The 13880-nt window shown below is 42.8% G+C and overlaps 1 protein-coding gene across 4 annotated transcripts; it reads right to left on the bottom strand.

Moving 5' to 3' along the window:
- Positions 1-437: 437 nt before the first annotated feature.
- LOC128254917 (organic cation transporter protein) lies at positions 438-4437 on the bottom strand. 4 transcript variants are annotated; one of them, XM_052984282.1, is made up of 4 exons: positions 4261-4437; positions 2776-3167; positions 2115-2258; positions 438-2049 (listed from the first exon to the last, which is right to left on the bottom strand). In XM_052984282.1, exons 2-4 carry the CDS (start codon positions 3153-3155, stop codon positions 1080-1082), a joined length of 1494 nt encoding a protein of 497 aa, XP_052840242.1. In that variant the 5' UTR covers positions 3156-3167; positions 4261-4437; the 3' UTR covers positions 438-1079. The 4 variants fall into 4 exon arrangements, with proteins under 4 accessions (XP_052840242.1, XP_052840244.1, XP_052840243.1 ...); XM_052984284.1 differs by lacking the exon at positions 4261-4437 and adding an exon at positions 3313-3361; XM_052984283.1 differs by lacking the exon at positions 4261-4437 and adding an exon at positions 3268-3355.
- Between the last annotated feature and the right edge of the window lie 9443 nt (positions 4438-13880).

Here is a 13880-nt window from a genome sequence, read left to right as displayed (position 1 = left end):
AGTATATTTATTATGGAAAGTAAAATATACTTTTATTATTGAAATAAAAACTTGTACATATTACATTACATTACATGTAACACTATAGTTTAAAATATTTAATGGGTTACTATCAATTAAGGTCTAAGCTATTTTTTCTGCGTGGAAAAGGGAATGAGAGCGTGAGCCAAGAGCCGCATACAAATGAGGCGTACCCAATGTTGACAATGAATATCAACCTTGAGTGGTGCTCCAGCCGGTTTTTGCCCAGCCAAGGTCATCCCATCCCATCCCAACCCATTCCATCCCGTCCATCGAGACCATCGAGTCCAGAGGATGTGGAGATGGTGTGATGAGATGGTTGCCGATAATTGCCATGGGCATCGGCTGGAGTCGACCTAATGGAATCGCTGTGAGTGTCATTCGGGCTGATGTGTGTAATCGATTCTGCCGCTGAGTTGGTTTTATTAAATGAAATGCCTAAATGCCATTTATTCGATTTTAAATTACTTACACAACGAAAGAATGATGAACTGTATAAGCTACATATGCTACAAGCTACTATTCTCGACCTTGGTGCTCCAGACTTCAAGAGACGGATGAGGGTTGTTCCAGACTAAGAGCCTCGGGTGAGGCGGCAGTTGACTTAAGAGGTGTAATTTGGTTGGGAGAAACAGTTCCCACATCCTACTCGAGTTGGACTGGGTAATTTCAATGCTCTCAAGTGCTATCGATTGGGTTCACATGCGAAGTTTGCATTCCCAGTCGTTTAGGCATTGCCAGTTAGCTATTTGGCTGCTTTGCACCGTCGACATTAAGGCAGCCGAACTGGATTCAGACTGCTAACCCAGTTTTAATAATCACGAAGTGGAAGTTACTTCGCGGTAATTACCTTTTGCATTCGCTAGATTTTTCAATTTTTTTCGCCTCTTGTTTGCGGCACGAACGGCAGTTCGCGCGCTGACTGACATATCGCATCGCATAAATCGCAGCCAAAGTCGAAATTTAATAATTTCCGAGCCCAGGCAGCATTAGCACTGTGGCTCTGGCTGGGCTTGAAAATTATGAATCGCGATTTGTTACACTGCGCGCAAAAAGGTCTATTGCTGCGCCTTCCTCTTGCGACCGAAAGTCTCTCCGTCTTCGAGGGTTTCCGGCAGCGGAGCACCTCTCGTCTCCGGCAGGAAGACAGTTCCGACGATGGCCAGGATGGAGAACACGCCGAAGATGAGGGGCGCAATCCAGAGGCCGTAGGAGTCCAGGTCGCAGATCAGCGGGGCCACAATGGAGCCCACCCGGCCGATCATGGAGCAGAGACCCACTCCGTTCGACCGGACGACCGTGGGAAAGAGCTCTCCGCTGTACAGATAGATGTTCGGGAAGGTGACCGAGGCTCCAAAGAGCGCAATGGTGGCGCAGGCCACCCGGACCATCTCGGCCTGGCCGGAAAGGCAGGCCAGGAGGAGCAGCCCCGCGGCACTCAGACCGTGCGAGAGCAGGAGCGTCCGCTTGCGGCCCAGGAACTTGGTCATGGGCACACAGAGGCAGGTGCCCGGAACACCCACGATGGCCGCGATCAGGTTGCTCACGAAGATGTTGCCGCCAAGCTTGGAGACGTACTGGGCGGTGCCGTAGTAGACCATGCAGGTCACCATCCAGTTGTTGGCCATGCAGATGGTCTTCGTACGGAGGTAGGGCGTCCGGAAGAGGTCCAGCACGGTGCCCTTCTTGACCGGCTGACGGGCGGCCAGGGCCGCGTAGGCCGCCTCGATCTCCGGACGGATCGTGTCCGTCGGCGCCTTGTTCCACTTGGCGATCTTCTCCAGAATCTTGATCGACTGGTCCAGCTTGCCGGTGGTGAAGAGCCAGCGCGGCGACTCCGGCACCAGGCAGATGTAGATCACGAACACGGCCGAGAAGATCGTGATGCCGAACTGGAACCAGCGCCACTCCCGGATGAAGTAGGCGAACACCGCCAGGGAGGCGTGTCCGATGTTGAAGGGTATCTGGTACAAAATGGCCACAATTTCGCGCTTCCCGGGACCCACGATCTCCATGAGCAAGACAAAGCTGCGGGAGGGACCCATTAGGTGGACACTTAAGGGCGATCTCTGAGGCGGTGGCCTCGAACCCACCTGATGGTCATCGTGCCAGCCGTGGCAAAAGCCACCAGAAATCGGAGGAGGCAGTAGAACCAGAAGTAGGGCGATACGCAGACAATCAGGCCAGTGATCAGCTGCATGAAGCAGGCAACCAGAAAAGAGGGGCGTCTTCCAAAACTGGGGGTCACAAATCAAAAGACTTCATATTAATGTTGTTTAAAAACCTAGTGTTGCATATTTTATACGGTTGTAGAATTGCTAGCTACTTTGAAAAATTGTTTGAAATTTTCTCACGATCCTATATATGTTGGACTTTTACAGAATCTCTGTATGTATCTCTGTTATATCTTGAAAAACAAACTGTTGGTCTAAACATGTATACATTTGTTTGGGTTAAGTTTTCGTGAAAAGAATTTTATTGCTTTTTAAAATTAACGTGATATTAAGGTAATATTTAAGCCAGTTACCTTAAAGATGAGTTATATGACACTTTTAATTGAAAAATACTACTGTGATTATTATTTTTGAATATTAAAAATAAAATCATAAATAACTTTTATTTACACTACCTAATTAAAAGAGGAAGAATGTAAAATTAATTTTAATAATTCCTAACTCTTAACGGGAAAGTAAGCAAAGAGCCGACTGTCAAAAACGGACAAATAATAATAACCGATTAAAATAATATTCTTACCGATCCGCGAACATGCCGAAAATCATGCTGCCAAGAAGGACGCCCAGCATAACGATGGACTGCGACAAACTGGCCAGCTGTTTGTGGTCGCACGTGAGATCCCACTCGGTGATGATGGTCGATCTGAAGACGCTGGTATCGAACTCGGTCTCCGCGCACTCATCGCTGCAGGGATCCGTGACATTGGCGGTCAGGCAGGATTGGGGCGTGGGTGCGGCCAGGAAGATGTGGCCCAGGGTGTGCCAGCCGGTGCCGAACTTGCACAGTAGGATGAGGAAGAAGTAGAACAGCTGGTAGCGCCGGAAGTCGCCGATCTGCGAGATTATCGGATCCGCCGTCTTCGTCACGGGCTTCAGCGGCTTCACCGGTTTGTCGGCCATGGCGTTTAGAAACTGAAAGATATGAGGTTGCCAAACTATAGAAATGTAACATCTGATTTTTGAAAATAAACTACATAGAATTTATTTTTTTTCTTCCAGTGTGGAGGCCTACCGAGCTGACTGGTTTCTTAGTGGGTGGACTTTCTCAAATATTTGCCGGGCTCCAGCGCAAATTGGACTTATCGAGCGGTGCGGCTCTGTGCAGACTGGCGTGAAAATATGGAACCCGGGCAGATAGAGATTTCATTTGCAAGCCAACCGGCCACCGCTAACCGGTTTTCGCCAAGAAGAGAGCTTCACAGATTCGATTCGGAGTCGGAGTCGGTGGTAGAGTGACAGGTCGGGGGAAACTGGGTGGGAAATGGAAGTAGAAGTAGAAGTCGGGGGCATTAGCACCACGGCCACGGGATGCACCGCCAAAATGGCATTTGAAAATAGGAGTACGGCCTCCATCGCCGCTGCAGTTTGTCAGCCAAAAGGCCAAGCGACTGGGGCTAAACTTTTACTCTTTAAGTAGGTAAATGAAGTCGGCTGGCTGGTTAATTGGAGGTAGGTGCGCCCGGGGATCTAGTTGCCAGATTAAGCCATTGTCTGCCGGCAGATAACCGCGAGTCCCAGTTACCCATTAAGATGGCTTAATTAAGGAAGCACTGCCTCAGTGAAAGTTGCCCGGAGAGAGGCAGAGGCTAAGAGGCCTGAGATTTCTGGCCGCAGATTCAGCGGCGAGTTCCCACGGCAACGACAACCTGTCTGGCGGAGCATTTTGCGCAATCGTCAGTGGCTCTGGCTCTGGCTTTGGCAAAATGTCACAGTGCAAATAAATTATATATGCAAATTGGATGGCCAATCAATAAAATAAACCATTCAGCAAACGCTTGCGTTATAATACGATCGCCACATGGTAAATCTGGCAAGACACAAAGCAACCACTTGGGAATGAAAAAATCTTTGGCAATGCCTTTGTTTGGACTCAAAATTACAATTCAATCGGCTGCGGACCAAATTTATTCTTTATGCTAAGCATATTATATTTTGTCAGTACCCAAACAATTGTTTATTTTCGCGACGTTTTACATTCTCTTATTTTTTATTATGAAACACTTACCTAACGGTCCTAGCCATATAATTGAATATACTAATAAATATCAGTGGGAATATTCCGAGGGCTTGTCTGGAGCCAAAGTATGTACTATAATTCACCGATTCAGTTGATAATTCTCTGTATAATTTGAACCACGTCTGGAGAGCTTCAATGTTCCACATTCAATGGCAGCAGCATCTCGTCTCGTCGGCGGAGAAAAGTCAAGCAACTGAGTTGATAAAGTCTTGTGTACTTTAATCCCAGATGATAAGAGGCGTTCGACAAACGTCGCTAATATGACAAACAAAGCTAAATGCCCTCAACTTGTGTCCAAGCGAGATAAAAAACGTAGAGAAAATTATCTCACCTCAAGTAAGCCTTTCCGCAAATGTTATTCACATAATTGCTAGGGCAAATTTAGCTTCTGTACTCAAAAATAGATCTTATAAATAAGTGTTTTTTCCGCTAATTAATTGAGACGTCTCATCTTGATTTGATAGTAGAAATCAATAAAATCAAAATATTATCACGCAGTTTTCATCAGTTCATCACGCGCTTACCAACTTGATAGTGTTTGAAATACACATAATTTTCGAAAAAAATAATGTGGAGTTGATTTATTTGGCTGATGGCGAGTCGATAATTGAATTTAATATTGCTAAACTGTTTAGCATTTAACAATTTGCCTTAAATAATTAATATCTGATGATAATAAATTGGATAAATACAGGCATTCAACTCATTCATGATCAACTTTAAAAACTAATTAAGTGTTAAAATGTTATTTTATCAGGTCCCAAAATAATCACTATTTTATACTCATTTGTTTGATTGTTTATTTATTTTTTGCCACCACTGTTTATTGTCTATTAGCTAGAAAAACAAATTCCCGGATATCAAATAAAGACAAATTAATTAAGCAGTACTGTTTTCAGTCCCTTGCTTTTAATTTCCAAATACTGCAAATCCCAAAAAAGGGTTTAAATTAGTAATTATAATTAAATCGGAAGGTTTTTAGTCAATAAAATTATTATTTAAACTATTATTTTGAGTAGTAAAGACGAAATGATTTTAGGCATTTCAGATATTCCGAGCAAATGCCCATAAATCCCTTTTAACTTTATTTAATATATTAAAGCATGCAAAATTCCGAATATTTCGGCAAGTCAAAATAAAGCGAATCAATGGCAAACCGATCCGCCATGCAGCCACATAACTAAATCCAATTAAAGAGCTCCATTTAATATTTACATTTGGTTCCCTGACAAGTGGTCTAAGCCGATTTCAGGGTCCTGAATGGGCCACCAGCCCAGCGAACTGTTTAGGCCAGATATTTGCAGTCGCAGTGCGATGGAGTGGGTATTTATGGCCCGGCAACGCTCCAATTAGCACACAAAAGGATTACAGGGGAAATGCCAAAATTCTGGTGCATTCGGCATTCGGCATTCGGCACTTGGCAAGGCCAACAAATGTTTGGGCCGGCTTTGGAGCGCTTTTGCGGTTTTTCCTCCATAATTGCAGGCCAGGACTGAAGTGGACAGTGGTCGAATGGTCGAGTTGTCGAGTGGTCGAGTGGCCCTGGCCACGGGATTGCGAGGAATCCACTTGAGAACCAGCGAGCAAATCAAGCAGCAGGCATTTAATTTCAACTACCTTCTACATCCCCGCCCCGCCGCCGCGCCTGCCTACCACTCACCAGGGCGCAATCAAAATATTTTATAGGTTGGCCATAAAGAAATTCATAAGGCGAACAGCAGCCACAGCAGCAACTGCAACTCTGCCAATTCATACGAAAATTGCTAACTCAGCGCTCACATATATCATTTTTATGCGCGACCACGCCCCTTTCAGCTCGTAGTAAATTGACAAATGCAGCGGGCCAAGTCTGTGAGATGTCTTTGCCACTATTTAAGGTCTTTCACGAGGGGATTGGAGGGCGGCGGAGGAGGAGCTGGAGTCGCTGGATGCTGCGCGCTGGGAGCATCGGAATGAAAAAGCGCACCGAAAACTATGAGCAACGCTTAGCGAAATGAAAGTGCTTGTAATATGTAGTTAAAATCCAAGTAAGGCGATTACAGCAGAAGAAAAGGCGACTAAAAATTGCTCTGTCGCCGTGTTTTCCATTCTAGTTTGTTTAAAACTAATTTAATGAAATTCCAACGCAACGCACAGTTATATATTAGAAAAACATTACGAAGTAGAGAAATTTCGCCGTATTTAACAACTTACCGGTGCAAAAATTCGCTCTCTTTTTGGATCAACACTTCACACCTGTCAACTGTTCGTTTTCAACTGAGAATAATCAATAAACTGACCTTACTTTATAGAAGGAAAAATGGCTAAACCACCCTCGAAGCAATAACACACCTTAACCTACCTGGTTGACGAGCAATTAGCTACCTGTTCGGGAAAAGATATATATTTACAATTGCTCTAAAGTGCTTGAATATTATAACGAAGGCAATCGTCCGACAATTTTTTTTGTAATGCAAAATTTACTTATGAAATTAAATTTGGGTGCTATATAGCCATACCAATAAAACTGCATACTTTAAGTAAACTTAAAAAACATTTTAAAAACCTAGACAAAACCACCCATTTGAAGAGGACAATTTTTGAAATATATAAAACTCTTTTATATACCGATTTGAAGAACACAATTCAAACTAATTTATTGTCCAATTCATTCAGTATTAAGCAGTGCCAGATGAAAGGGTATGCAATACGAGGAGACGCAGCTAGAAACAAAGCGCCGCATCAACGCTTTTGGCCCTGGTTGCCTTGGCTTTTTACCCCGGCCTCTGCAGTCGCCCTATTCCTCTGCAAATCCTCTTTGATTAAGTGCTCAGTCTTTTATGTGGAGATTTTTTAATCGTTACCTCGTCCCCCCGGCCAAGGGGGGCGGTGTAGTGAAGGGGCAGCGAGGTCCGATGTCCGATGTCCGAGGACCGGAGACCGAAGGGCGTGCATGTGACCATGCCCCGTAGATTAATCGCTAATCTGTCCCTAGAGGGCGTACTGACATTTTTAAAAACTGCGCACAGCTCAGCGGAGCCAAGGAAGCTGCTGGACAGCTCATGGCTGTCCACTTCATCCCGGGCCATTTGGAGATGTCTTTGGTTTTTATTGTCGGACGGCACTTGGACTTCCATCATTGCCGTTTACGGGGATCCTTGAGGACTCTAGTGTGTTCGGTCTGCGATTCGCACCTCTTTTTCAGTACCTTTTGGCCTCCCTCTTTGGCTTTATAAATAAATTAATAAATTTAAGCCGGCATTAATTATTATGCTGCTTGGCCGCACGGCAGATTAATGTTTTAATTTCGCTAGCCTAGGCTTCGATTAATTTATGCGCGCCCCGTTTGCAATTTGTGCGCCGTTTTTTGAGTAATTTCGCCTGGCCGGGGGCGATAAAGTGCATTAACATGGAATGCGGCTGCCGCTGCGGGCAGCTCAAATTGTTAATTTCGCAGCATAATAAAACGCGGCCATACGTTGCAGTTAAGCCGGGCCCCTTTCAATTTGCACTAGACGGACGTCCTAATGTGTGTCACATAAATCAGCGGACGGCCAGGTCTTCGAGCTCATCCTATGTGGTTGCCCATTTCAGTGGTTTTCCCTTGGCCCAAGACTAATCCCAGAAGCTGGTGGGAATGATGATGAGCGGCCTGCCAACACTTCCCAGATTGATGAGTCAGCTGCTCCAAGTCTTTCCTGTTTGCTTCTTAAAGTATCCTTATTTATCTCCAATTAAGTTGCTCACTTAAGTCATTTATACGAAAATCACCTTCAGAAGATCGTTAAATGTGCTTATTTAGGTTGCCCATTAAACCAATTAAGGTTTATTATTAGCTTGTCTTGTTAGGCCAAGATTTCCCGTCAATTGGGTCAAAGAGTCAAAAACTACGCACGAAAAAATGTTACAGGTACTAAATCCTCAGTAGTGGGCATATTGTGTAAGCAAACAATTCAAACAGTTCAAATAAATATCTTACTATTGAATTTAAAATTGTATATTAAATATTAAAATTAAGTAAGAAATCCTAATATTCAATACAAAGTATATTCATTTTAAGATTAAATATAAAAAATAATGTCAAAATAATGATGGTTTCTATGAGGTAAAAATATATTTTATCTGAGTTAAATATGGTTTAAATTTTAAACAAATATTCAGATATTTATTGTAAATCAAATCCGAAAATATTCAAATGAAAAATTATATTAATTTTTGAATTATTTAACCGCAATGGATGAAAATCAAAGAGAAAATATTTAAATTGAATACGAAATATTTGTATTTTGCTACCAAAAATACTATTTTGTCATTTAAACTCCTTAACAATCTGATAAAATTCTCAATTAAGCAATTAGTATTTTTAAGAGGTCATAATTAATAAGCTGAGTTTAAAATTTGGTTTTTTCAATGCAGGCTTTATCTTAAAGGCTCTAATAAATTTGCTGGACAGCGGCTTGAGCGGCCCTTATGTTACCTGATTTACGCGTGACGGGCACGCAAATCGAGGCGTTTAATTTCCGCCGCCGACAGCCGTTCTCACCGCAGCCTGTCAGTCAGTTGAGCAGCTGTCATAATACCGCTCCGCAGCCCACGACGCTCCGCAACCCACTGTAAGCCACGACCCTTGATTACCAAACTCGCGGGGCTGTGGCAACCGCTTCGACTCGGATGGCAGTAGACCAGAAGGTAAATAAGCACCTTGTCAGGGCCACTGCCTTATGCATAATTAGCTTTTGCCGAGCGCAACATTGGCTCCGTGCAAATGTTGCAAACTTTTAATTTATGCCTAGGACGGAGGGACGGAACTGCTGCCTGGCCTCATCGGTTATAGTTTGCCGTTCAGTTTGCACTACATACTGCATAAGCAAACATATTTTAATTTGAGGTTGTGTTTACACGCTGCTCGGTGCCACGCTTCAAGTCACCCAACACGGCAGCCGGAATTGCAGCAACAGAAACAATAATAAGAACAGGACCTAGGACAACAGGAATAACAGGAATAACAGCATCAGTAAGTCCTCCCTACACCCGGCTACAAAAGTTCCGTAACTAAATTCATGGCCATCAAATGAGTTTGTTCAAATTCAAGCTACACACAAAAACTAGCAAAAGTTTCAGGTATCCAAAAACTGGGTTGAAACATTTTACAACAATTAAGCTATATTACTAAGAATACTAGTTTGTATGGCTCTATAACACCCAGAGAAAAATCATGGTTTATACAAATATTTTCACTTTTGTTTAAATCAAAGTGGATTATCATGATTTTAGTTTATGTTAAGTAAGCTTAAATTTTGAAAAACATTATTACAAATATTATAATGTTTTATTTTACTAAAAGGATTTTCTTTAGGTGTAATACTATAATATCTGCTTTGTTTTTTAACTGTTCCTACAACTGATTAAAAAATTCTTTACTATGTTAACGATACTTCGCCATTCTGTTTGCAAAAAAATCACTCCACACTTTAATGTTATTTTTCAATTATAAATGTAATCATTATTTAGAGACATTGCAATTTTCTAAACCTTTTGCATGTGGCACAGTGTCATCACACGGGGTTTCGAAGGGCTCAGCCGCATACGCATTGGGTGCATTATCGCCAGTGCCATATCAGACACAAACATAAATGCAAACAATAATATTTGCTTAAAATTGGCTCCGCCCTGGACACATGGGGGGTTCTACTACTCGATATTACCCGATATCGGGGGCGGAGTTGCCAGTGGCAAAAGAAATAAGGGGAAACATGTGTTTTACATGGGAGAGAGTGGGCTGAAGCTCAACTACTGGGGGACATGTTTGCTGTTCAATCAGTCGTTCAGTTTATGGAGCCCTCGAATGCCGATCCGCCCGATAGCCCCTCTATATTCTGTGCATGCTGCATACTGCATATTGTGGCCCCGAGTGTGCAACTTCAGCAGTCTTGTTTACTCTCCAGTTTGTTTTCGCTGCCGCTGCTGCTGCTGCTGCTCGGCTCCGCATTGCGTATACGCCGCGTTTGCTGTGGCTGCCCATTTTGCACCTGACATTTTTGCGCTACCCTTGCTTTGCTTTGTAGCTGCTGCTGTGGCACTTTATGCAAATGCACCCAAATATTGTAAACGGACGGAACTCTTGCCCCTGTTTCCCACCTCTTTTTGTTTTTGTATCGCAAAACCTTACATACACGGCCGTTTGCAACAAAGAATCCAGTTCAAATGTCAAGGCCCAATGTTATTTTTTGGGAAGTGGTTGCTTTGAACCTCTTAAAGTTGCTCAAAACACAAAAGGCAGAAAGGAATGAGTTTCTTGCCTGTATTTCGGTTACGCATTGTATTGGGGAAATAAAATAAAGTGGCCTAGAAATACTACATAGGTTAAACTAATCAAAATCAAAATTTTGAGCATACATCTATATTTTGGTATAACTCATAGAAGTAAACTTATTATTTAGTAATTTGCTTGAACAAAACTTTTTGTTTTCAGTCAATCTGTTGATTTCCCATCATTAAATGTTGCGTATCGACACGTATTGTTTGTTGTTGATAGGTCATAAATAACCACTACTTCACTAAATAAATAATAATGTGCTTTACCGCGTCCTAAGGCCCTCTTTTTGCCAAACAACAAACGAAAATCAAAACAGACTTAGAATATTTAGTGTAAGGCCTAATACTTTGGTGGCTAGCAGCAGTGTGTTAGATGGGCTGAATTTTATTTCCAGCCCTGTACATCTTGTTTCCTTAATATATCTTCTATCCTTTTATAAATCCATATTTATTTTCCCTTTTCGTGTTTTTCCAATACCAATACCATAGCACTGACAATGGCGTTTGGGTGCATCGGCCAGCGATACAGTGCTCGCCACGATGGCAAAGTGCCCAACAATGATTTAATCCCGTGGCCGTGCAAAATGCATTTTAATTACGCGCACGCAGCGAGCAGTGCACTTTAGCATACTTAACAGGGCCACTTGGTGAGTTTTTACTGCTCCTGGATGCCGGCACTCTAACTATCCTGCCCTCTGGCACTTGTCTTTTCGGCGGCTGCGGGATTTTAAAATGCACATCATAAATGCATTCATTTGTGACACTTGATGTAATTTGTTAGTGCGGTAATTACATAAAAGTGCAATGGCCAAACAATCACACACTTAAAAGCCTTTTCCCTTGGGGAAATGGGGCAAAATGGAGGGAAAGGGGGTCCTGCCATATTGGGAGCACTTCCGGTGCATGCGTGTGTACGAAATCGCATTAAAATTAATGTAATTTACAACAATGACCATTAACTTAAATTAGCGATGAAATGCAGTGGCTGTCGGTGGTCTTCCAGGGGGTGGCAGTGGGTGGCAGGACATGTCCTTGCGGCATGTGTGGCATGCAGTCACGTGCATTTTGGCCAGTGTCCCGCTGTCGTTGTCGTAGTCGCTCTCGTTGTCTGGTCAGTCGCAGCCTTTGTTTTCAAACAGGCGCCAAGGAAACAAATCATTTGCACACACTGTGGAGCCCAGGACTCGCCCCCCTACCCCCAACCCCTCACTCGTTGCCATGGCCAACAAATTAACGACCATAAAGCGATTTTCAGCGGGTGGCACGAGGGCGGAGGAAATTTACGAGCGCGCGCGATGTCTACTGCCGCCCCAAAAATTATAGCGTACATAAATTGTTAAATGCGAAATCCTTTGATTTTAATTACGCCGAGAATTTTTATTGCCAGACATGAGGATGCCGAGCTCGGACTTTTCCAGCAGCTTTTTCAGCTTCCGGGACGCCTTTTGGGCCGAAGATTCACCGCTTCCTGCCGCTTTGCTCTAGCCAGGCAAATTAATTTTAATTGTGGTTTGGCTGACGTAATTAATTGCAAGTAAGGGAAGGCGAAACGAAAAGAAATTCATCTAAAACATGAGGCGTGCTCGACGGCCTATCAAAACAAATCAAATGAAACGCATATTTCTGCTTCAATTAATGGAATTAATTGAAATTTAATGAACTTAATTGTTATGCGGCGACTATGACCTTACCTTTCCCACCTGCAGGCAATGGCTTACAAGGAAAATATGCAAAGCGGAAGAGCGGAAATGGCAATGGCTCCCCAAAAAAATGGCTGCGAATCAAAATCAAAGGCGGCGGCAAAGTACTCAAAGCATTTCCTGTGCTGAAAATTTAATAAAGTCCCCTTCGAGGCGCAAAGACGAAATGGCCACGCGCCTGTCAACGATTCCCACAGGAATCTGGCCAAGGATCCTCTTTTCTTCCCCTCCAGCTCACCCGGTTGTCTTGGCATTTATTTGCGGACCTCCCTCCAATCCCCATCCCTTCAAATATATCTTCCCCTCGGGTCGCAGGCATTTTTCAATTTCTTGTGATTTTTAGTATGGCCCAGAAAATGACAAAGTCTCAACATTTTAACAACGTATTACGGCTAAGCAGGATAATAACACTTGGACTTCCTTTCCTCACTGCGCCAGTGTGTGTGTGTGTGTGTGTGTGTGTGTGTGTGTGTGTGTGTGAGTATCTCTGTCTTCGCGAGTGTGGAAGTGCAAACAAAGCTGAAATAAAGATACTTCCGGGCCGTGACCAGTGACAAGCACTTTAGTTGCGGCCAGCGGACAATGGAATCGTAGCTCGGACCCCAAACAAATGGAGATGGGAACTTAGAGGATTTTCAGCGGAAAATTTGGGGGACTTTAGCTAGACTTGCAATTAAAAATTTGCCAGATTTTTGGTACAAAATTAAGTAGACACTCCAAGTTTCCAAATGTGAAGAAAGTAAATATATTTTAATTTATATTTTGAAGATTTAATAAAAAACAAAAACTAATTTAAATCCTCGTTAAAAACTATTTTTAATGAAACATTTTAATAGCATGATACAGTTGTTGTTTCCATTAAATTTTATCAGGATAAATAGGCTCAGGTTCAGTTTCCTTGCCTTATATTTATAATTTGCTTGAAAGTATTTAGGCTTGAAAGGTTATAATATAAACTTGTCCCCAAAACCTTGATATTACTTTTATATGTATAGACAATATATTAATAAATCTTTTTCTTGTGTTTAAATACACAGAAATTAAAAAATACTTCGGCTTGAAAGTCTTGGTCATTTTCTAATTTGTTGATATTTCAGTAAAGTTTATTGTTTGGCTCCTTTGTGCTTAACTTTTTGTTTGGATTAGCGGAATTCGTAGACGCCAACTTAAGTTGGCCCGACTGTTTGTTTGAGTTGGCCGGTGTGTGTGTTTCTTCTCTTCTTCGCTTTTTTATGAGCTGCCACGAGGATGCAGGACTTTGCTGGTCAACACTACACAAATTGTTGATGTGACCGGGTCCCGTGTCCTTTGTGTAAGTGTGTGTTGTTGTGCGTCGTCGTTTTCTTCTGCAATGTTTTTTGCTGCTGGCTCGTTCATTGTGTTTGCGCCATAAATCGCTTCCGTTTATGTTTTAGAGCCACACAATGGCCGGGCCAATATGAGTGGAGCGGACCGGCGGAGATGGCCAAAAGAGGAGACATCGTCCTGATCACAAGCGTAAACAATAAAGTTTAAAACAACTAAGCAAGATACAAAATGTTCTACGGAATTTCATTTTGCACGGGTACAGAGAACTAACCCAGTGCTCGCTGTCAGGCATTATTAAATAAAAAT

Source organism: Drosophila gunungcola, assembly GCF_025200985.1.
Source record: "Drosophila gunungcola strain Sukarami chromosome 2R unlocalized genomic scaffold, Dgunungcola_SK_2 000006F, whole genome shotgun sequence".
NCBI classification, from domain to species: Eukaryota; Metazoa; Arthropoda; class Insecta; order Diptera; family Drosophilidae; genus Drosophila; species Drosophila gunungcola.
The sequence above is the reverse complement of the archived record's forward strand: the minus strand, read 5'-3'. Positions and strand labels throughout refer to the sequence as shown.